At 42.6% G+C, this 22996-nt stretch overlaps 3 protein-coding genes across 6 annotated transcripts in view; 2 read left to right on the top strand and 1 right to left on the bottom strand.

The window, feature by feature from the left end:
* The first annotated feature begins 304 nt into the window (after positions 1–304).
* On the top strand, positions 305–2596 carry LOC117808192 (transcription elongation factor A N-terminal and central domain-containing protein). The gene is made up of 2 exons (XM_034677766.1): positions 305–706; positions 831–2596. Exon 2 carries the CDS (start codon positions 836–838, stop codon positions 1775–1777), a length of 942 nt encoding a protein of 313 aa, XP_034533657.1. The 5' UTR covers positions 305–706; positions 831–835; the 3' UTR covers positions 1778–2596.
* A 1174-nt stretch (positions 2597–3770) lies between these two features.
* On the top strand, positions 3771–8301 carry LOC117808196 (ras-related protein Rab-9A-like). 3 transcript variants are annotated; one of them, XM_034677773.1, is made up of 3 exons: positions 3771–3947; positions 6076–6195; positions 6558–8301. In XM_034677773.1, the coding sequence occupies exon 3, from the start codon at positions 6626–6628 to the stop codon at positions 7229–7231; it is 606 nt and encodes a 201-aa protein (XP_034533664.1). In that variant the 5' UTR covers positions 3771–3947; positions 6076–6195; positions 6558–6625; the 3' UTR covers positions 7232–8301. The 3 variants fall into 3 exon arrangements, with proteins under 3 accessions (XP_034533664.1, XP_034533663.1, XP_034533665.1); XM_034677772.1 differs by having other exon boundaries at positions 3772–3947; positions 6076–6110; XM_034677774.1 differs by lacking the exon at positions 3771–3947 and adding an exon at positions 3989–4076 and having other exon boundaries at positions 6076–6110.
* A 662-nt stretch (positions 8302–8963) lies between these two features.
* LOC117808193 (neuronal membrane glycoprotein M6-b-like) overlaps positions 8964–22996 on the bottom strand; it is a 34743-nt gene continuing 20710 nt past the window's right edge. The window contains exons 2-7 of one of the 2 annotated variants that reach the window (XM_034677767.1): positions 15928–16114; positions 15643–15802; positions 14994–15162; positions 13008–13081; positions 12859–12924; positions 8964–11820 (exon numbers count right to left, since the gene is read on the bottom strand). In XM_034677767.1, coding sequence (XP_034533658.1) covers positions 11668–11820; positions 12859–12924; positions 13008–13081; positions 14994–15162; positions 15643–15802; positions 15928–16114 — 809 coding nt within the window. In that variant the 3' untranslated portion in view covers positions 8964–11667. The remainder of the gene's footprint in view (positions 11821–12858; positions 12925–13007; positions 13082–14993; positions 15163–15642; positions 15803–15927; positions 16115–22996) is intronic. The other variant, XM_034677768.1, reaches the window with a different exon arrangement.

The following is a 22996-nucleotide window of genomic DNA, read 5'->3' as shown; positions in this document are numbered from 1 at the left end:
ATACACACCTCCTCATCTCTCATGCAAATCCTCTGTTAGCATCCCATTTTCTAAAAAAAAAGGGAGAGCACTGTTATAATCACGCAGATTAATCCATGATCATTTTTAAATCATCTATTTATCGGACACTTTAATCCCTTGGATTGTGGACTACGCCTTTGGATCTTCCTATGCTGTGACATGGATGTTAATCCGGCTTTGTTTGCACAGAAAAGAGCTGTGAAACCAGGTTCCTGCAGACGGGCTAGTCTGCAAAGAAGAAAGCACACACCTACAGTAAACCCTTTAATAAAGAGCTAATCCTCTGAACACACTGCAGAATTAAAGACCTATTGTGAGGCCCTGTTAATGTAGAACAATAACAGATTTACCACAGTGAAGTAGTGTAAGGACGATTACAGGATTCAGGATAACACTCCATTTAATCAGGCCCAAATTTAGTTAGCTGTAACTTCTTAAATGTTTTGTTGAGGTCAAAAACAAACTTAGACAGGAAAACTGAGAGATATTTTCTGTCAATGATTCAGTTCATTCAGTAGAAACTTGTAGCAACCTCAACACTGCTGTGGTCTGGGTGTATGAGACGCCATCACCATCCAGTGGCGAGATATGGCAACTACTTGTTTTTGAAGCAGATCCAAGATGGCGGCCCCCATGTAGACGAATTGAGGAGCTGCTTGGAGATTCAAAACATGACGTTTCACAGGTAAACCAATGAAAACAAGCTATGAATGACACTTAAATTGTACTTCCATGCACATTGCCAAGCTGTATATCAGGAAAACAATGAATGTCTTTGCTGTTTAATTGCCTGAGATTTCTCTTTGCAGCCACCATGGATACAAAAGAAATAGTCCACATTGCCCTACAGATGGAGAAATCCATCAAAGACAGAAGCCATGGGGACTCGCTGACCCTCCTTGCTGACCTCGATAAGGTTCACATCACAGCCCAGCAGCTGGAAACCACAGACCTTGTCAAAGTGCTCTACAGGCTCCTGAAATCCTGCTCTGACAGCAGCGTAAAGAAGGCTGTGAAGGGTTTGTTGGCGAAGTGGAAGAAACAGTATGGACAAGATAGAGAAAGTGTGAAATGTGCAGAGGAGGGAGAGGGGTCTGAACTGTCTTGCAGGGATTCCAGTGATGACGGTGTGTCAGAACAAGACAGAACATCTTTGGAGGGAAAAGACGGCTGCAAGACTCTTTCTTCTACATCAGAAAGCACCTCTTCATCCTGTCCTCCTTCGTCTGTGAGATCTAAATGTGTCCAGCTTCTTTTCGCCGCCCTTTCCAAAGAACAGCCTCAAGAAGAGGCTGCAAACTTAGCTGAAAACATTGAGAAACACATCCATAAACTCCACAAATCCAACACCACCAAATACAAAGCCTGCATAAGAAGCAAGGTGGCAAATCTGAGGAACCCTAAGAACAGTCATTTACTGCAGGGACTTGTGGACGGCTCGCTTTCACCTGAAGTCTTCTCCCGGATGTCCACAGAGGAGATGGCGAGCAAGGAGCTCCAGCAGCTCAGAGAAGAGTATTCATCCCGAGGTGTGAGCGAGAGGCAGCTTCCTCAGGGGATAGAAGGGACGAAAACACAGAAGATCAGGTGTAAAAGGTGTGGGATGTCAGACTGCAGTGTGACACAGGTGTCCAGGGGGGCCCTGTTTCTGCCCGCATGGGTGAGGAGGGGCGGCCCTGATGAGGATGCGATGACTTTTGTGACTTGTAGTGGATGCGGGGAGCAGTGGTACCACAGTGGATGGATCTGCCTCTAGATCCAGATTGACAGTGGTCTAAGAGACGTCGGGAAGAGGCTGAAAATGAAGAAATGAAGAAAACAGAGGTTATAGAATTGATTAGCTCGTAGGGTGCTGATGGAAGTGGAGACAGGAGCAGAACATTCTTACAGTATCTTTAAAATGAGGTGTCAGATTTGGACTTTCAAGACGTAAATCTTAAACTGAAAAGGCCCAAACTGTGGTTTCCTCCAGACTTAAAAGGCTGAGTCACTGTCCATTACTTTTGAAACCACAACTTTTCAAGAAGTAGCTCTCGTCATTCTCTTCCTGCTGATTCATTTCCTCTCTCGTCCACTTCATCGTCTCTTACAGAACCTCTTATATGACGAGTTCCTGCCCGGAGGAAGGATCGAAACCACTACAGCCTCGACCTTTGCTCTCATTCACCTTTAATGTTCTTGATATTGAAGAAGAGAGGGTTCTCCGGGCTCTCTTTGTAAGAAAACACCAGAGAAGAAGACATCACTCCCCCACGCAGCCTCCTCTGACAATATCCCATTCATGTGGGTCAAACTTTCTCAAGCAGATCAGACATGTGACTCTGAGAAAACGGTGAGCATGTGAGTCAGTAAGCTGCCCTCCTGAGCGGCCTCAAGCCCTGGATATCCCATGGTGCTTCAGTCAGCGGACGTGGCACTTACACGTCATTGTGACATCAGGTCGAGGGTGAAGACTTCACAGATCTGTGTAAAGTGCAGGATTAGTCTCTCTGCATTCATCGTTTTGTCTCCATTTTTCCTCCATTTGACCTTTAATGTACAATAAAGTCACTTTTTTAATGAAAACTTTATAAAAACACAAGTTTTCTGTGTCTTTTTGCAAATATAGCTGATTTAAGTGGAATAATTATCTTATCCTGTCATGTTTTAACATATTTCCTGCAAATTTGACAACTTTTCTTCCATCTTCTGCTGTAGGGTCAGTTGTTTTGAAAAGTGCTACCTGAGGATGTCCAAAGATAGAACCCCCTGTAACTGAAATCTCATGCTTGTCAGATATAGAGCTTGCAGTATCTTGTAAGTCAGACACATTAGGAGTGTGGTTGCACTTTGGTATCAGTGGTTCTTCTCTGTGTTGCGTCTCCTGTCAGATGCTCTCCTCTATCTCCTGAGTGTGGTGTTCCAACCTTTCAGTCACGGTGGCATGTCAGATCAATCAGAGCTCTGTGGACGTTTATCTATAGAGAACACTCTGCAGAGAGATAAGAAGTTAGAGTCCTAATTTACTTTGTGTTTGAGGCTTTAAAACCTGCAGAAATGATTCCTTAAGCAGATAATCTGGAGCTTTTTGTCTAATTGATAAATCTGTAAAATAACACAATGACTTCCTTTCATATCTTGTTTTCTGATTTGTTTCATAGTTAGAACCTGAAAATGAAATTTACAACAACAAAATAAGTTTGCAGACACTTGAGAGTAATGTTAAAGAAAGTATCCTTTTCATGTTTGGGTTTTTTATGAGAGAAGAGAAAAAAAGTGGAGTCCCAAAAAGTTAACATTTTATATTATGTGCACAAAATGGAATTATCTTGTCCACACAGGTTGATATCTTTTTCCCACAAGGATATTATCTTGTGCACATAAGTAAATAATGTCTTGTACACACAATAGAACTATCTTGTAGGAACAAGATACTGACTTGTGTGCACAAGGTTATAACTCGTATGCGAAATAACAAAGCTTGAAAAAGAGAACAATATATTTTTCTTTCTGGTTACTCAATTTTACTTTGTGACTCTCATTTTTATGAATTTACTTTTAAAAGGGCCTCAATCAGCATGATGACACAGCACGAGACAGCGCCTTTACGCACGGCTCTTATCTTGAAGTGTATTTACTCTGTTAGAGTATTAACATGTCTCCAAAAACTCTCCTTAGTCTTATTTATTTAAAAGGAACCAAAAAGGGACCAAATAAAACGTGGTTAAAAAAGGTGGAAAGTGAAATCATGGATGCATCCACAGAGCGCATGATGCGCGGGGGCGGGACACTCACTCCTGGGTCATGTGAGCGTCATCAGCCGCTCTGAGGGCCAGAGTGCATCGGGGAACCCGGAGCGCCATGTCACCGGCTGAGTGCTGCACCCTGCCGGGATGAAGGAGTGGAAACTAACCGCATGAGCTAGGCTGGGACCACCACGCGGACAGGTAAAGTCTGTGAGACGGTTAAACGGTGAATATCTGCTCCATGTGTCGGTTTTTATCGCTCCGGGAAGTCACGAGAGTGTGAACTGTAAGCGCGAGCTCGTTTTCTTAACAGCTACGTTGCAGTGAACGGTGAGGCTTCCATTGTCGGACAGGTAGTGTTAACAGTAAAGCGTGTGTTATTGCTCACCTTAAAATATCGACTGCAGCTAATAATAAGAAAGCATAACTCAATACTCAAGCGACGTGAAGAAAGTGTAAGCTAGTTTATATATAGAGAGACTTATAAAGCCTTAAAGAACTCCTTAATGTCCACCATTTCTGTAGTTGTCAGCCAAATTAAATCCACTAAATTATTCATTTAAGACTGTTTGGTGCCTTACATCTAATTTATTTATAGTATGCATGTCTTCCTTCTGTCTATAATTGGACAAATGAATATCACACAGCTGATTAAGGTCACTGGCTGTTGAATATGAAATTAAATGTTATATTAGTAAATTTAAATCATGTGTTTGGTTGTTTTGTGGAAAGTTATGACTTTATTGGACCTAACCTTAAAAGCAGGCTTCTTTTCAAGTAGTAGCTTTCTGCTGAATGAAGCACATGACTGCTGAGTGTGTGACTGTGTGACTGTGTGTGTGTGTGTGTGTGTGTGCGTGTGTGGTTATTCATTCCTGCTTCTTCTTATAAAAGTCAAGAAATGACAGCCTTGCAGTCAGTCAGTGTTTAAAGCTCTCTGTACAAAGACATCATCTAACCCTTTTTAAGTCCACTATTCTGCCAGTTCACATGATACAGGCCCCTAAGATGAACTTGTCCCTTCATTAATGTAGCCTCACTCAGCAAAGTAACCCAAATTACCCTTCAAAAGCAGATTTTGTTGTAATCTGCATCAGAATGTGTGTACAGTAACAGTAGTGGTAGATGTTGTGCTTTAAGTGTGGAATTAAGTCACACAGTAGGATTAGATTGTTAAATTACATCTTACCCTCATTCTTGTGCATCTTGGATTCCCACAGGTAAGACTTTGCTGTGTTCACACAACTTAAATACTCAATTAAAAACAACTTGTTTGATCAAAACAAGAACTATAGTACTTTATTGCTCAGAACTACTGTGGGGAATGGTGAAAACTCCACATGAATCTGTAATTACCCCTCAAAAATGTTGTCCCACTTTCAGGAAACTTTCTCTTGAATTTTCCTAACCAGGCACTCACAAGAATGTGTGGCGTACTGAAGAATGCAACTTTTCTCTTTCCATATAATCAAAAGGATATCATGCTTCTGTATTTCACAGAAGATATCTAACTGAATACTTTTACTTTTCAAACATTTGGTCGGTTGAATCAAGACATTTAATGACATTTTAATGCGCAGAGAAAAACTCATGGACATTTTATTCATATATTCAATCAATTAATCATGAATAGAAGCTGTAAATAAATGAATAGTTGCCCCACTTACAACTTGTTGTTACATTTGACATTTCTTAATAATTGTTTGCTGTGTACTCCACGTTTTAGAGGCCCAAAAGCACACTTTATTTAATTATTGGGACTTGATGACCCTTTAACTACTGCTATAATGCTAAAATGCTCGACTACCTGGATGTAAATAAGCACAGATGGTGGATAGCATCTATTTCAGTGACGTGGTTTGGTGCTGTGTTTTTATCTATGGACGTAAAGTTGGATGTCGGCTGCATCATTAAAAACTACTTAACATACATTTATCTGTTGAAGGGAATCAGGTTGAGAGTTTTTGGAAATGAAAATACAATTCCTAGGTATCGTTTTGTCCACAGGGGGCGCCAACACAATCCAAAAGTTCCTCACAGGAGCTTTAAAGTTTTATTCCAACCCTTTATTTGGTTCATCTAACACAGCTCCTCTCTCTGTGAGGTTCCTTCGCTCTCACCTCAGGGATTAGCTCTGGTATGTGGGTGGGATGATTCGCCAGTTAGCCTTAACTGGTATGCTAAGTATGCGAGTGTGTGGTATGAGATTAAATTAGCACTTAAACCCTCGCTTGTCGTTGTAGCTGAGTCTGTGAGTGGGTGAACCCTTTGGCTGCTTGGTGAAAGTGTGAAATCAACACTCTCTCTCTTCTTCTTCTCTCTCCTACAGATCGGTGACAAAATGCTGCGTGTGCTGATATAACGGTGAGGAATCCTGGTCGTTGCATCACTCGCTGGTCCTGTGATCGTCGTCCATGTGATGTGCTGCACGGATCGTTTCATGCACAGTGTAGGAAGTTCATTAGTTACAACGGATAATGAGCAGGCGCTTTTTTTAATAGGATTAGCAAGTCCACTGACTTTAATCAGCCTTCCTCACTGTCTGACTGGAAACATGGAAACATGGCCGATCGTAGGAAGAGAAAGTTAGAGAAGCAGTCTGAGTCTTATCAGTGAGGTCAAAGGTGCAAAGACAATAAAGTCTGTACATGTGTGATCCAGGATGAGCTGTTTGCTGTTGTGGAGGGCAGCAGGATTTACAAGAAGGGTTAAAACTCCAATTTTTACCCCTGAGAACATAACTGTGTTTTCAGACATGTTGATGCTTTAACCGTGTCTTAACTGGTTGTAAATGAATTGTTGTTTCCTCAGGTGAATCTCCTGCTTCTATACTTGCTGTCTCCAAACATCCTTGTAGTCGAACTGTCCACACAGCAGCCATGACCACCAAATCCGCCCTCCTGAAAGTGATCCTCCTTGGAGACGGCGGCGTGGGTAAGTCATCTCTCATGAACCGCTACGTCACCAACAAGTTCGACTCGCACCTCTTCCACACCATCGGCGTGGAGTTCCTCAACAAGGAGCTGGAGGTGGACGGTCATCACGTCACCCTGCAGATCTGGGACACAGCGGGTCAGGAGCGTTTCCGCAGCCTGCGCACGCCCTTCTACCGCGGCTCCGACTGCTGCCTGCTCACCTTCAGCGTGGACGACGGGCAGAGCTTCCATAACCTGGCCAACTGGAAGAAGGAGTTTACGTACTACGCTGACGTGAAGGACCCGGACAACTTCCCCTTTGTGGTGCTCGGGAACAAACTGGACGTACCCGAGCGGCAGGTGTCAGGAGAGGATGCGCGGAAGTGGTGCCGCGAGAACGGAGGACACCCGTACTTTGAGACGAGCGCCAAGGACGCTACAAACGTGGCATCTGCCTTCGAGGAGGCGGTGCGTCGCATCCTGGCGCTGGACGACAGAGCTGATCACCTGATCCACACCGACACTGTGGACCTGCAGAGGAAGACCCCGCCTGACCCCACCTGCTGCTGAGCTCACAGATGAGTGTGACTCCCGGCGGGTGCTCATGTGATGTTAACAGACTGTGTGTGTCTGAGGTGCCGCAGAAAGAGGAAGTGGTGGTTTATCAGATGATGGTGTGTGATCCCCTTAGAGGAACTTTCCACTAGGATCAGACTGTAGATGAAGGAAACACGTTCTTATAGTTTGGACCCAAACTAAGAGTGCTTGTGTTGAAATGTCGCCTCACAGGGACCAAAACTTTCCACTCCTCAGTTCTGATCCAAACTGCATTTCTGAGGTGTATTTTTAATTTATACAAAGAATGAATGCACATTTAGGATCACAAAGATCTGCCTGATTTACTGATCCCACTGTGGTCACCGACAAACCTTAAGTGTATTAGAAACAGAGCGACAGCACTCTAAACACGGTGTATTAAACCTGCCAAAGATTTGACGTCACACATGCAGCCGTGGCTTTTAGTGTCAGCCCACACAAAGAGAAGTCCTGTGATTATTTTCTGCCTCTGTAAGCAGATTCAGCTCTCAGTATGAAGCACGAGAGTGAAGCTTCTTCATCAAACAACACAGTAAAGACAGTATGAACTAAACAGCTAGACTGACTCCAGGTGTTCTAATACACATACTACCTTAGAGAAACCACTACATCTGAGCTAGTTCAGAGAAACACTTGCAGCTATAATTGGTTTAGACAAATTGTAGAGAAGACTGGAAGTAAATGAAAAAGATGCATTAGTTTGGTGCAGTCTTAATCACATGATTTGAAGGATTTAAACATTTTAAAGTAGATTTTTAGAACAAAAGAAGCTATTTTCTGCTCTTTTGAAGTTATTTCTAAATTTGTTAAACAAATGAATTGAAGATTGGTTAAAACAGAGATGCCATGATTATATTTTGTAATGTGGACAGCTGTTGAAGTTGTTGGTTATTAGCTGCAGGTATTTAAGTATTTATTAATCAAACCCCGAACACTGCTGAGACTCTAACGTTAAAATAACTCTGAGGCTTTTATGATCTTTGTAAGCCTTGCCTTGACTCCTATCATTCTCACACTGGAAATAAAACATCTCCCAACAATGACCTGAGTCAAACCTGCCTTTTGTTTGCTGCCCATTAACTGTAATGTCATGTTTGTCCACAAGAGGGCGCCATCATGTCAACAGTTCCTTTCCTTCCACTGTGAATCCTGCAGCTCACAGATCCTGAAACACCCTGATCCAGTCAGAGATCCACTAAGGTGTGTGAAAGAGGTGAAAGAGGGGCCAGCTCTCCTGTGAATAATGTGGCTTAATGTTTTGTTAACACAAGCAGCAGTGACAGGAGAGTGAGAGATTTGTCAATCAAACAGCCTGCCCACACGGTTCAGAGCTGGCAGAGTGGAATCACCAGTGGGCGCTCTACATGGGAGGAAATCTAGTCTACAACTGTGAGTATTTTAAGAACAGAGCCTGGTTTTTCATGTAGAAATATTAGAGAATATGGAAATGTATGTTGCTGACTTCTATGAAAGTGATTTTACTTTTTGTTTGATTGAAGCTTGATGCACAGGAGGCGAGGACTCTTTCAGCCAGCAGCATGTTGTCACTTCTGAACTACAGGTAAGAAAACTTCATTTTATGGTGCATTTATTTACAAGGGTTGAAATTGAGCTTTAAGAATTTAAGGAAGTCATGTAAGGCTCTGGGAAAGAATAAGAGAAATGTCAAGAGACCTGCACACAAGAACGAGACAGGAGACAAGGGTGTCACGATAATAAAAAATATCGGTTTTACTAGAGAAGGTTACAAAAATCATCACTATATAGGAGTCATAGAACTATTTCCAACTTAAAAAATAAAACCATAATGAAACACCTACAGGGACTACAATGCCATCAAAGTACAATGGAGTTTCTTTAGAAAAGAGTGGGTGGAAAGGGGGGGAAGGGGTGTGGAGGAGGGGGTCAAACACCGCCTACCATAGTTGTCAGTACAATTGACTACACATCACCTGAAAAACTGCAAAGACACAGTCATGTCTCCTTCATGCAAATAACGAGGAAACAACAACACCCTGACACGCATCGTCTTATAGGAAATTGAAGTTTGCCTTTACATCAACCTGGCGGCAAAGCACGTATATTTATCAAACATAACACACATGGCAATATAGTCCTTTTTTATACAGAATAGACAGCTGCACACATGGACGATACTGACATGCTTCATCTCATTAAAGTTCAAAAGATTTGTCTTCTTCAGTGTCATTTTTTTCTGGGAAAACTAACCAGTGATGATCCCTATAGAATATAGTTCATGATCATTAAACCATATCTAATTATAAAATTAACGTATGAAAATTCCTGACTGGTTTTTATTCAGAGTGTAAACATCCAAAACAGTCTCTGTGGCTCATATGAGAGGCATGACGTTCAAAGAAAACAACAAATAGAAAAAGAAAGGATAAAAGTGACTTTTTAAATCAACTCACGTGTTGATGAGTCACTTATTTGGCCGGCCATCAAAAAAAAAAAAAGCACAAACAAGTCAATAAAATCATAATTACTGAATCACAAGAAGAACCCAGCTGCCTAAAACTGATAAAACATTAAAAATTAATTTCCATATTTTTTTTTTGTTCACATTTTGAAATGTATACGTCACAAGCACCTCAACCCATCATATCATATCATGACTGCACTGCATCCCTCTCACGACATATCATTGAAGATGTTACATTACAATTATTATATCAAATGCAGAACTAGTATTTGAGTGCTAAACACATATCTCAAAGGGTACATTTACATATATCTGTGGAAAAAAATTATAGAAGAGCATGGCAAAAACACTGATTGTGTTCTCCTCGTTTGGGAGAGGTGTAAATTGAGATTCTTTTTAAGGGTGATTTATTTACAGGTGAAGTTTATTCATAAAAGGAGAAGTTTTAGAAAATGATTGTTGGTTCATCGATCAGGGTAAGGTATCGATCCTGTAAGGGTTAGTGGTTTGATGGTGAAGCTGTAGGAAAGAACACAACTGGCTAAAATCAGATTTGGTTTGATTCCTGAGGTGTGTGTGTCGTTTTTGTTTAAAAAACCCAGACAGAGCTAACTTCTATTTCTGCGGCCGCTGGTGGTGAGTGTAGCAAAAACTAAAAATCTGAAAGGAAAATAGTTTGAAATGTTGGGAAATGCCCCTTTTTTTATTTCCTTGCAAAGAGTCAGAGAAGAAGATTAATACCACTTTTGTTTGAAGTCATCAGGCTAATGGAAACAAAACATATTTGGCAGTAGCCTCGCTGTAAATTTGTAAAAGGTCGCTTTTACACTTTGTTTTTGTTTGAAATACCCAAACTAACTTTATGCTTTATTTATTATTGAGCTTTAAAAGCTCCTGTGAGGCAGTTTTGTCAACTCTAACAAGAGCCAGACTAGCTGTTGGCTGCTATCATAATCCTTTCCTCGCTGTAGTATTTGAAAGTGGCATCAATTTTAACATTTCTCCCTTTGCAAGAGTATTTCTAAGTGAATTTATCAAAACTATTCCCTTTATAAAAGTTTGCTACACCTCTGGTCGTAAAGTAATGTTAATAACTTGGAGTATAAATAAACTCTGCGTATGTAAATGAAAAAGAAAAATCCTTGAGATACATGATTGGAGTATTATTTCTATGAAAGCGAGGGGCATGGATGCTTTGTTTCTTTTTTTCAGAATTGTATTCTCCCTTGTTATTTTTTGTTTTCATCATAGTGCAACAACTTATCGAGCATTAGCAATAAAAAATTTAAAGATGGAGAAGAAAGAAAAGGAGAAAAAACCCATGAGCGCAAAAACAAAAAGAAGTAGAAGAAGAAAGATCAAAATAGTACCAGGCATACTTCTCCGAGAGCATTAAAAAAAACAACAACATTCGTACACATTCGCACAATATATTCATATTCATATATATATGCATATAAAACACCAAAAAACAGAGGAAGGTGGTCGCTGCCTGGCTTCCCTGTGGCTGGAGCAGACAGTGATCAATGTTTTTTTAGGCTGTTAGGAGCTGTGTGTCGAGAGGCTGTGCTGGCTCAGGGCGCGAGGCCATCACAGCCGGGCCTCGTTCACGAGCCGCCGCCCAAAAGCACGGGGGAGGAGACGCTTCTAAACTGATGTACCGTACCTGAGCTCCACCCGGGCGGCCGGGCGAGCTCCCCCGTTCCGAAGCATCTGCCTCCATCTGGGCCTGCCGCTTCTCCCGATCCTCTATTCTCTCCCCCTCTTTCTGTGAGCTCGCTGCTCTTAATAAACATCGTGGAGGGGGGGAGAGGATGGAGGGTCAGGCGGTTTGGGGGACTATCAAACATGACCGAGGTGGTTTTGTTTTAACTGAGGGAGGGACGGGCGCTGGGTGTTGCAGGGGTGGGGGGATTTTTGAGGTGTGGAGAGGAGATGGGTGGTGGCAGTAGAGGATCCCTGGTCCTTATGAGTAGGAGGAGGAGTTCTGGCCCTCCTTGGAGCGCGCCTCAGCCTCCAGATCTTGGTCATCCTTGGTCTTGATGTCTTGGTACTCGTGCGTGGAGACGGCGCTCTTCAGGTAGGCCCAGTTTGCCCCCAAAATCATCAGGTAGTGGATCTGAAGAGAAGGAAGATGTTTTTATTAACTTCCTAAAAGTAGGAACACATTAAAATTCAAGAAATATGTTCAAGCTCCTGTGAGGAGGTTTTTGTTGGTTATGTAACAGACTGAAATTGATACTGATGCCACTTTGAAAGCAAACAAGACCATTAGCAACAACATTGATAACTTATTTATACTGAGGTTTAGTGCTCTTAACCACTGCAGGGGATGTAGATGTCAAAATCAATGCTAAACAAACGTTACTCATGGGAGCTTTAAAACCTTTAGCACTTTGTAAATCCAATACAGATGTGATGGACCCCTTTCAAACTAAAGACTAAATCTAAACAGGTTTTTATCTTTGTTTGATTGAAAAGTATTCTCCCATAATGCAATGCACCAAGGACATAAAGGCACAGCTGCTTATGCCAGAAAAACAGCCTTGATATTTAACTCTATAAGAATGATTTGTGTCTCTTGTGTAGTTTAATAGCTTGATATTCCAAACTGTTACTGAGCTGCACATGTTTATATTAAATCCCTGTTAGTGAAACTGTAATAATTGGCGTGTTCACTACACAGTCAGATTGAATCCAGGAATAAGGTTACAGCCTGCAACTTGGGCTGTTGCGTAACATTGCACACTCTTTTAAAGAAACTGAAAAAACGAGTGTAGTTTTGGACACTCTTGGCACTCGTTTGCTGAAGTAGTATTCTGTATCTCCTCCTAAATAAGTGAGCTGCAAAACATCAGAGTGCAGAGGGCTGTCAGACCCCACACACCATCAGGAGAGGTGCTCGTTTCTTTTTTAGCACCTTCATTTTCCTGGAATATGAAACAAAACCCTCCGCCTCCACAGCAGAGTAAAACACTGACCCCGTCTACACACGCTCACGCAGCAGAGGCAGGCTGCAGGGTTGGATCTCAACCCATCGCATGACATACTGGCGAACGTGAGAGGCGGAGTTGCTATGGCAACAGATAAGCACGCCATGGCAACGTGCATATTTTCAGAAAAAGCACAGTATCAGTGGGATCATGAGCCGGCTTACCAACGCGATGACGGTGGCACCGGCGCCAGCGAACGCGACAATGTAGAGGTGGTAGGAGAGGTAGAACTGTGGACGGAGAGAGAGAGAGAGAATTAAGGACAGAAAGATGAAATATGAAAGGAGAGAAGGGCAGGTCAGGGTCCGCTCACCTCACTGGTGTTGCAGATGTCTCCCAGTGTGGCTCCACAAGCTTTTCCTGGAGTGGCGTTCCAGGGAATAATACCTACAGGATCAGAGAGATGAAACATCAGAGGGCTGCTGCTTCCTCATCGGAGACAAGAAGCTTTTTCCTCCCCCGAGACTGTGATTGAAGGCATTATGAATTAGGCTCGGATAAAGATTAAAGGGACCCGGGCTGCGGCTGTGTGGGCCTCTGAGCCCCTCCTACAGGAAAAATATGGGTCATTATTTAGATTTAAATCTTTACTTAAAAAGATTCTGAAAACTTTAGAGCATAAGCATCTTTAGAAATATCAAAACATTAAAAATATCACAAAAAAAACGAAGTCACGAAACCTCTCAGTCATCATCCTGATCTGCTGACAATAATCTGACTGCCAGTAATTGGGGTTAATATTTCATACAGTGTAGTACAGTATGACTGCCAATGAAGCATATGTGATCCTCATCCTACTTTGTGAGCGGGCCAGCTGTCCTTCAAATGTGGGTCAAATACTTTACATTAGGGCCATCAAACAGATAACCGGATACGCAATCATAGGAGAGGGTTACTCTGCAGGATGGAGGATTTTCATAAAGATCCAATCAGGATTCCAATAATCTAAATGTATGTTTGACCTCTTCTGTAGACACTGACATTAAAAGCAAATCAGAGTAAGGATGTTCACTCACACTGTCAATATAACAGTTATAGTTTGTTGTGGCGAATAAAGCAAACTGTGAAGAAATATAGGAAGTCTCTTATGGGAGCTCATAAAAGCTAGCTTACACTGGAAGAGATGCCTCTCCAAAAACAAGGAAAAAAAGATTATCTTAAATCAAGTGGGATAAGATATTCTGACTAAAAATGAGACTTGTTCAGTTGGTAAGATTTAGAGTTTTTGCAGTGTAAAAGAGATAGAGAAAATAGCCTATCATTACTACAAGTCAGATTAAGAGAGATGCAGCTTCTGAAAGATAACGTAATAAGGTTTTTGCTTCTCTGTATATTCTGCTGCCCAGCAGGTAACTCCTTCCCACTCTGTCAGAACACTGTGCACAGTGCTGAGAAGTTCTTTTCATGTGCAAAGTTTAAAGTGTTTATTGTCGGGGCGAGCCTTCATGTTGGAGCACACCTGCCTTGATCAGAGGAAGTTCTTTTTAACTTTGAAGACGTGGAGCGCAGTGTGCAGGCTGATCCCTTTCACTTCAGTTTTAAAAAGAAAAATACCTCTGGGACATGCAGCAGGTTGCTCTTTTTTTAGCAGGTGGTTTTTAGAAACAGTGGAGGCATTGCTGTGTGTGTGTGTGTGTGTGTGTGTGTGTGTGTGTTGCTTCTTCATGCAAAAGTCTGAACCAGTAGTTACACACATGAGGTGTCATATCTAAGCAAGCTCAAAAGGTACAGGACTGCAGCTCTGAACCAATTAGTGAAGGTTAATAATATTTTGAAGCTGTTTTGTGAAGGCAAAGTTGAAGTCGGTGACTCATAAGTTGTATAAGACAACCAGTTAACACCCAGTAAGCTGACATGAGGATGATGCTCTGTAATTAGGATGTGTTTTAACTGTCAAAACACCCAGTTTTCAAAGCCCACCTGTCCTACAAGTTCAGCTCCTGCACACCTGATCCAATTAAGCTTTAATAAAAATGTGTCACCCTTAATTAGATCAGGTGTGCAGGAACAGAGCAGGAGCAAATATCATAAAGGACAAGCTGGCCTTGATGACGTGAGGATGAGCTGCAAAAATCTGTTAGGAGGAGGAGGCTGTCATTCCTCGATGTGTCAGATAATTAACGTCAGCGAGGGAGGACCATACAGCACTGACGCAGAAACAACCAAGCAGCTGCTAACCAGAGGAATAAAAGATAAATGAGGACAGTTGAAGAAACAGGCGCACAGAAAGAGCAACGATTTAGTAACAAAAGTGTCACAAACTTGCTGATTTCTCAGGTGTGTTGTTTAGTTAACTTACCATACTGCCTAACATCCACACAGATGGAGTCGGGCGCGGTGATGTTAGAGTCAGGAGACCTCATGGCAGCGCAGGTATTCCACATGTTAAAGAAGAGGAAGACGGGTATCGCTGTGAAGCCGAAGATGGCAAGGAAGGCCAGGAAGAGGATGTAGGTCAGGAACATGAACTGCGGTGAGGAGATGGAGAGGTGGGATATATTTAGAAATTTGTCAGTGTGAGCTGTCACAACAGAAGTTAGAAAAAAATAAGGTTAATAATATTCCTTTGAGACCTTAGCACAACACAGATAAACAACGAGGGGGAGCTAATGTTACTGGACATCTGCAGCAATTAGCGTAATCAGGCTGGAAAGGACAAACTGTGCCAGAGTTGCCCCCAAGGCTTCTGAGTGTTTGTGTATCTGTGTGTGTGTGTGAGCATAACTGCGTGGTGGAGGTGTGAGATTATGCCTCTGCAACACTTCACCGCTGACCTTTCACCTAGCTTGTATCCCACTGTGCTGTGTTCATTTTTTCCAAGCCTTTCACACAATAACGGCACAAACAGCTCGTCACAGTAATTCAATCTCACGCGGATGCTTTAATCTTGAGTGTAACCGGCTCAGTGGGTGTGTTAGTTTGCAGGAGTTGCTTGAGTTTTGACGTACGAAGGCGGTGATGCAGCGTCCGCAAACGGTGGTCTTGAAGTCGCTCTGCAGCTCCTTCTTGATGGCGCTGGTGGTGTAGAAGCCCTCGGCGAGCAGGATGATGGCGTAGACGAAGAAGAAGGAGGCAATGCCGTAGATGATGTACTGAAAGATCTGGATCCTGCATACACATGATGAGAAAAGAGGATGAACCACTGATTTGACAACAGTAGTGGTAGTGGTAGTTAATTCTTTAGCACTTAAAGCTCATGAATGATTCATCTTTTAACCACACTGAGGACTTACACCATGGCGAGGGTGGCGTGGTCCGTGGTAATCCGGGAAAAGTGGTTCTCCAGCATGGTCAGAGTGCCGGTCAGCGCCACGTGGCCACAGCCGCAGAACAGAGCCACGCCTGAGAAGCAGAGGATGGTGGCCACCAGGGAGGCGTAGGGCACCCCGCCCAGACACTTGATGCAGCACTCAAAGCATCCTGCAGGGGGAGACAACAAGAGCATCGTTACAGCAATGATAGGCAATCTTATTGTTTGAACTTCCCTACTGAAGCATGACTTAAATGGAAAACGGCGCCTGTGTGCAAACTATCCAGGTCACATGTGAATCACTGAGTGTTCTTAAAGTGAGCTGGAGTCAGCAGAGCAAACCGCTGCAACATGCTTGCTTGTAAAGCATCATAGATCAGCTTTGGTGATGACACTCGCTGCAACACTGGGCGGCCTTTACTCCACTGTTGTTTGATTCTTCCTCAACACAGAACCTGCGTTGATGATCTTACTGCCAGGGATAAATCAGGCGTGTGTGTGTGTGTGTGTTCCCGACTCTACAAGAGAGAGAACTGCACTTCTCCCTGTCAGGCATGTCGAGCGGCTAATCATAGCATCTTTCACAGTTAGTGTGCGTTCACTTTGAGCTCAGCTGGGAGTGCTGAATATTACATGTAAGCTGCGCTACATGCTCTCATCCTGTGCTGGTTAAAAAAACAACTATCTCCCTTTTGTGTTAAAAACATTTCAAGCTTTCCTTTTTTAAGTATGAATAACTCATGACGTGATGCTGTTATTTTCTAGGGCATGCAGCTATGACATTTAAGTTGCACTTGTTTGGAGTCATCCCCTTAAAATACTGCTTTGAGTTCCTGCAGATGAGCCTGAGTTGACCTGCACATTATACATACATTCTCATATTTCTCATTTTTCATATCACTGAATTAATAACGACTGTCCTTAAATTTTACCGTGTGCTCGAGCAGAATCAACCGAATTACGATGTTGAATTAGTAAGTTGGATTTCCATTAGCTGCAGAAGCATGCAAAGCTTCACCCAACTGCACTGTGAGCTGCATGGGACAGCACGGGCGAGCGCTGCGTTCTGCTCCCGTCACAGTCAGAAGCACAAAGAGGAGCAGAGAGGAGGGGAAAATAACACATTGTATTGAGCACACAAGAGTTGCATCTTATGTAACGCCATAAAAATAGCTCCTCCAGCAAAAGCAGGAAGTAACTCTGAAATAAAAGGAAAAAAAAAACTAACTGTCTTCTGCCACTTTGCTGTTTCCATGACAACCTGCTCCAATTGGCGACCGTGGAGCTGGAGCATCATTATTTCATGTTCAGAAGAAGTTTGAAGTTGAATCTACATGGTTTCTATTTGTGAAGCCTCGTCTGCGTGATTGAAGGTAGAACATGTAGCTGACTTATTTCCACACTCTTAACACATGTTAGTGTAACACGCTCGTGGACGGGTGTTATTGATGAGTTTAAAAGAGTAGATTGATTTTCACCTCATGGTGTAGTGGATGAATTATCGATATCCCCCTCCCCTGCTGGTACAAGTCTTTAGAGCACCTCTGTGGTCCAAAGTAGAAATTCACTATAAACATATAAAACATTAAAGCTCCTGTGAGAGCAGTGACGCCTACCCCCCGTCACCAAAAATAACTACAAAGAAATGATCAATCATGCTGCTAATGATGCGTTCATGGGTCACAGTTGAAAAACCCTTACTGGAGTTTTAAATAAAGTTTTCTTGAAACTTTATTTAAAGTTTTTGTTGACACAAAAATGTTACCAAGCTGAAAAATACAAAATGTTTCAACAAACAGTTTGAACTTTTTTATAATTTGATTCCACAAAACTTGACTTTTAAAAAAAAGCCTGAAAGTTTGAAACTTTATTTAAAAACAGACGACAGATTTTATGATTGAGCTTTACCTCCAAACAGCTGTAATTCACATAATTCAAATCTTAAAGCTAATCTCTTCTCTGTGAAGTTTTGATTTCTTCCTAACGAAAGCCTTTCTCTGATAAGACCTGCTGTGTTGTGTCTCTTCCATTGCCCCACTTTTTCGAGTCCAGTTCCTGACCTCTGTGCGGGGTCACGTACGAACACACTGAGCGAATAAAAGCCCAAACTATTTATCTAAGATTGCAACTCCCCTGCTCTGAAGTGTGCCGCTGCTCCTGCTGAAGACTCTGCGTTGCGTAACCGCGCGGAGGCTCGTTGCATAATGGATCCAAATCCTATTAATGTTAATGAAGGAAGCGGGGCTGATGGAGAGGTGCGGCTGATAAGGCTGGATGGCTCTAAAATCCTGAGCTGAGAAACAGGCCAGGCCTCCAGGGAGGGGGGTTTGCAATGGACTCATTGGTCGATACAATGACGACCGGGAGGCTGTTAGAAAGCTGACTGCACTGACACTCCATCTGCTATAAAAGGTCAATCTACACAGGTAATTCAGTCTGTTAGCCCGCCTGTCTTTTCTTATTTAGAGAGGAGAACAAAACCTCCCAAGTGACGTGATAATCCTGCTTTTTGAAATGAGAGGCACAAATCTTCAGGTGGCGCTATCATGAACTTTCACTCTTTTAAAGGATAAAGAACCAGATTTATCTCTCTTTTCTCAAGAAAGACTTTAAGATTAATCCAGGAGTGAAAGGGCTTTAAATAACTCTGCTGTAAACTCTACTTTCCCTCGTCCCTCATCGTGCAGCCTCACGGATGAGTTCCCAGGTCTGTTTTAAACACTGAACGGGCCCATTATCCAGTCCGCCTGTGGCTACAACCGTTTGTCAGCTTCAGTATTCTAAAGACCGCTAATGGGAACCAGACAGGCCGGAGTGGTCAGCTCCAGCCGGCCCTAATGGAAATCAATGGACTATTCATTAGAGTAGAATTTAGGTGACACAGGGAAGGCCAAGCCGGTCGCTCTCGTTTTATACCTCGTTGCATCTCGCCACCTCTTGTCTCTTCTTCGCTCCCTGCTCTCTAAAATACGGCCGCATGCCCACACTGTACTTACAGTGAGCCAGCTGGAGTTAATCGCTTAGACAATATGTTCAGCTCACGTTACAATGCTGTATCATATATCATCTCAGCAACCTCAGGCCGAGGACGATGCATCAGGTTGTGGGAGCGTTTCACAGTCTGCCCGGCCAATGAGAAAGCACGGGGGAAGTCTGCTAATTTTATCAAGTGACAGAAAGAGGAATAATTTGACTGACAAGAGCTGCAATTAGGATTAAACCCCCTGCTGCTGGAGCTTGTTCTCCTTCCAAAAGTGCTTCCAACAACCAGAAAATGTCCCACTGCTTAAATTAGAATTTCAATTTGCAGCTGAGGGTGACAGTCAAGTGAAAAAAAAAGATAATAGAGGCCTGCTCTTTCTGTGTTTCCTCCACAAAGACAAAAGAGAGAGGGAATTTCAGAAGCCGAGGGGAAGGATGGCATGAGCGAGGAATCGGAGAGAGGTGAAGCCGAGCGAGAGATTGAGGAAAAACAAAGGGAAGAAGAGAAAAGAAGGTGAAGAAAGAACAGAGAGAGAGAGATAGAGAAGGAGAGAAAGTGTAAGCGAAAAAAAAAAAGCAGTTCTTCGCCCCAGGGCCGGCGAACAGCAGTTGCTATAGCAACGTGTTACCCACGACCCAGTTCAGCAGTAGCGTAGAGCTTCGCACAAACACACACACACACGTACACACACACACGTACACTGATGTAGAGTGATGTAACCTCAATCCAAACCTGGAGATCGGTGCTAAACGGTGAAAACGCTCGGCAGGTCCAACCGAGAATAACCAAACTGCTAACGAGAGAGAGAGAGAGAGAGGAAGAGAGAGAGAGAGAGAGGTAGATAACATGGAGGAGAGAAGGCGTGAGGAGCTCCATACATTATGTGTTTGACCTACTTCTTTAAATTTGCCCAGAAAATATGATTAGTTTGACATAAGAGAGAGAGGCGAGAAAGAGAAAAGAAGAGTGGCTTATTTCTGTCTCTGTACAGACTTCAAGAATCCAATGTTTTCACCTTCATACGTCAAACTGGGACACAAATCAAGATCCTGGTAAACCCATGTCTGATTCACCTGTCAGTTAAAGGAAGCTAATGAACCGAGTGACAAATAACGTATCTCAAATTTAGAGGAAACAAAGTAAAAATAGCAACATTAACGGTGATATAGAGTTCTATTTAAGAGCATCTGTTTGATGCGAACTCTTCTTTTGCTCCGTTTTTGGTCTCCACCATCTGCAGCGTGAAATACCTCCCTTTGTAACGCCAAATCTTCCCCTTCGTTCCTCAATTAGCTTACAAAATAGACTGAAATTAATATTGATGGCACTTTATGACCTACGAAATGAAACGATGCCTATTGTTATTTGTAAAGTCTAAAGCAGATAACGTTTGTACAGGGCAAAATAAGCAAAGAGATCAGAGGTACTGCTTTGTCCACTAGGGGGCCAGAATCAACATGATCTAAAAGTTCCTAATGGGAGCTTTAAGAGGTCTAAGTAGATAGATTTTCTGTCCAAACTTGAACTTCCTAGCTGCCACGTCTCTTTAAGTATTTCTGTGAGTATGGGTGAGAGATAGTGAGGCATACTCTCTCCTGATAGTTAATAATTCTCCATCATTAGAATAAAGCAGTGACAGAGCCCGATTAAAGCCAACTGCTCCTACGAGCGGTGCATCTGCCAGGAATAACGGCGTTAATAAAGCTTTGTGAATATTTCAGCGGCCGGTCTGGTCTCCGCCTGCGGCCGTACACCAATGTAGAAGCGCTGTATTCATTATGGGGCAATTTCCTCACAGTGCACTACGGGTAGATTCCCACAAGAGTGGAGAAGAACCTGAGAGGAAGAGGTCGGACAGGGCTGAGAGATGGAGAAGAAGAAGCCACATCTGTTTGATGGAGGGAGCCGCAACAACGCTCACACACAGAAAACTTCAGCTAGGGAGATTTCCGTCTTTCCACTTGAGTTGCAGGATAAAACGCTGCTCTGAGCTTTTATGAGAACATCAAAACAGCATTGTCATGAAGTCAAGAACAAAGCTGTGTTTCCTTAAGGGATAATACCTTTTTTTACTGCTTTGGTCTGGTTTTATAGTTTTTCTCTTTGTTTCTTTTATTGTCACATTAAGAGTAATTGTCTAAATCTGAGTGTCTGACTGGAAACGTAACACTAGCTGTAAATCTAAAAGAAAGATGACTTAAGTCAAATGTTTGCAGTACGCTCTTATTCAGCAGTGGGTGGTCTGACAAACACCTTGTCCACAGGGGATGCAGTAAAAGCATCCCATTAGTAGAGGAGCAGCAGCAGTCCAACAATAAGCCACACACACATGGTACATTTAGGCACAGAGCTGGTACAGCTTGAGCGAATTTAGAAGAGTGCAAAGCCAAACATGACATCAGTGCATTTACATCCATAACTCAACAGTAAATATTGTATCATTATTAATATTCAGCTTGCAGGTACGTGACTTAAGTGAGACTGCAAAAAATCAGGAAGGAAGTTTGGTCTGTTTGGGGAGCTCCATGCAAAAACCAGAAGTAATCACTGAATCATATTTTGTGGTGTACATCAGTAGATGTATGACGTGTCACATGCACATCACTTTTCTTGCCTGTGACCACAAACGTGTCACCACTTCCGTGCCGCCACTTTATGTATCGCTCAGTGCTTCCATATCACCAATTTCGTGCTGCTTTTGTGTCACCAGTTTTGTGTCAACACTTACATTCCCCTGCATTGCCATACATGTATCCCTATTGGCATATTGCCTTTCATGTATCTGCACATTGACTTGTTGTCATACTCATGCAACCACTCTTTAGATTTAACCTAAACCACAACCCTGGAAACACCCAGTTAGTCAGCCTTTGTTTAATCTTTTGTAATGCATTTCCAGTTCTTAACATCCATTGGGAAGGAAGGAATCAAAACAAGACTGGTGTTATAATTATCTGGATTATCTTTCTAAATATTGCAATTTTTTTTGCAGAAGCAAAGATGTAGATTTGCTTTTTGTTTCAGTTCCTGTTCAGAAAAAAAATCACCTCTTTCCTCATAAGCTTATCTGATAAGCAACACATTATCAAGGCAAATGTTTTCAGTAATCGGCTTGTTTGTGCCGTTGATCAAGAGGACACAATAAACTCTGAGCCAGGTAAGAGGATGACGCTAGCCTCCATCACAAGTCCCAAACACAAACCTTTTTTCTCCCCCACTGTACATCACTGACCCTAATCTGTAGTTTGAAAGAAAGCCTTGGATGGTTTTTCAGCATTATGAATGCCACAAGGTCAGCATCTGGCCAGGCGTAATTGAGCATGATGGACTGTAGTACTCTCAAATCCTGTTTTGGCCCACTACTACATGATCAATACTTTTATCCTGCTGATCTGCTGGCTGGTTCTCCCCCTCCATCTCTCTCTTTCTGGGGCCAATCTGGGCTAAACTCTGACAGCTGGGTTGGGGACTCAACTCCCAAGACACACACCAAACACACTCACCCATGATGAATTCACAAAAAAACAGAGGATAAAAATACAGCAACACACACACACACACAGATGGGGCACACATGACAGTGGGTGCTCACAGATGTAGAGAAACACACACACTGTTCATCTGGTGCAAATTAGAGTCAGCTTGTTTGCATGCTTGCATGTGATCCACCATGTTTTGAGCTAACAGTTCCAACCTGTGCATGCCAAACAAAGATTACAGGCCAGTCATTTTGGAGAAAACCACAATAATTAGTTTCAAAAGCTTAGCACAAAGAGAAGTAACCGCTTATACAGCTGTAAGATAAACTAGCTCATTGTTGTCTATATTTTTTATGCTGTCTTGTTGAAGCTACAGCGTGGAGTATCTTAAGACCCTCGTTCTGCCTGGGAGGAAGAGAACTACACACATACTGACTTTATGCTTCCACATGCACAAGGTTTAGAGCAGAGCAAGTTTTTACAGAGCAGAGTGGAAATAAAGACTGATACTGAGACTCTCGGGACTAAAAACAGACCAGTTGCTAAACGTTCAGTGTTGTGATTGATGTTAGCTGATGTCAGATAATGCA

Source organism: Notolabrus celidotus, chromosome 24 (assembly GCF_009762535.1).
Source record: "Notolabrus celidotus isolate fNotCel1 chromosome 24, fNotCel1.pri, whole genome shotgun sequence".
NCBI classification, from domain to species: domain Eukaryota; kingdom Metazoa; phylum Chordata; class Actinopteri; order Labriformes; family Labridae; genus Notolabrus; species Notolabrus celidotus.
The sequence above is the reverse complement of the archived record's forward strand: the minus strand, read 5'-3'. Positions and strand labels throughout refer to the sequence as shown.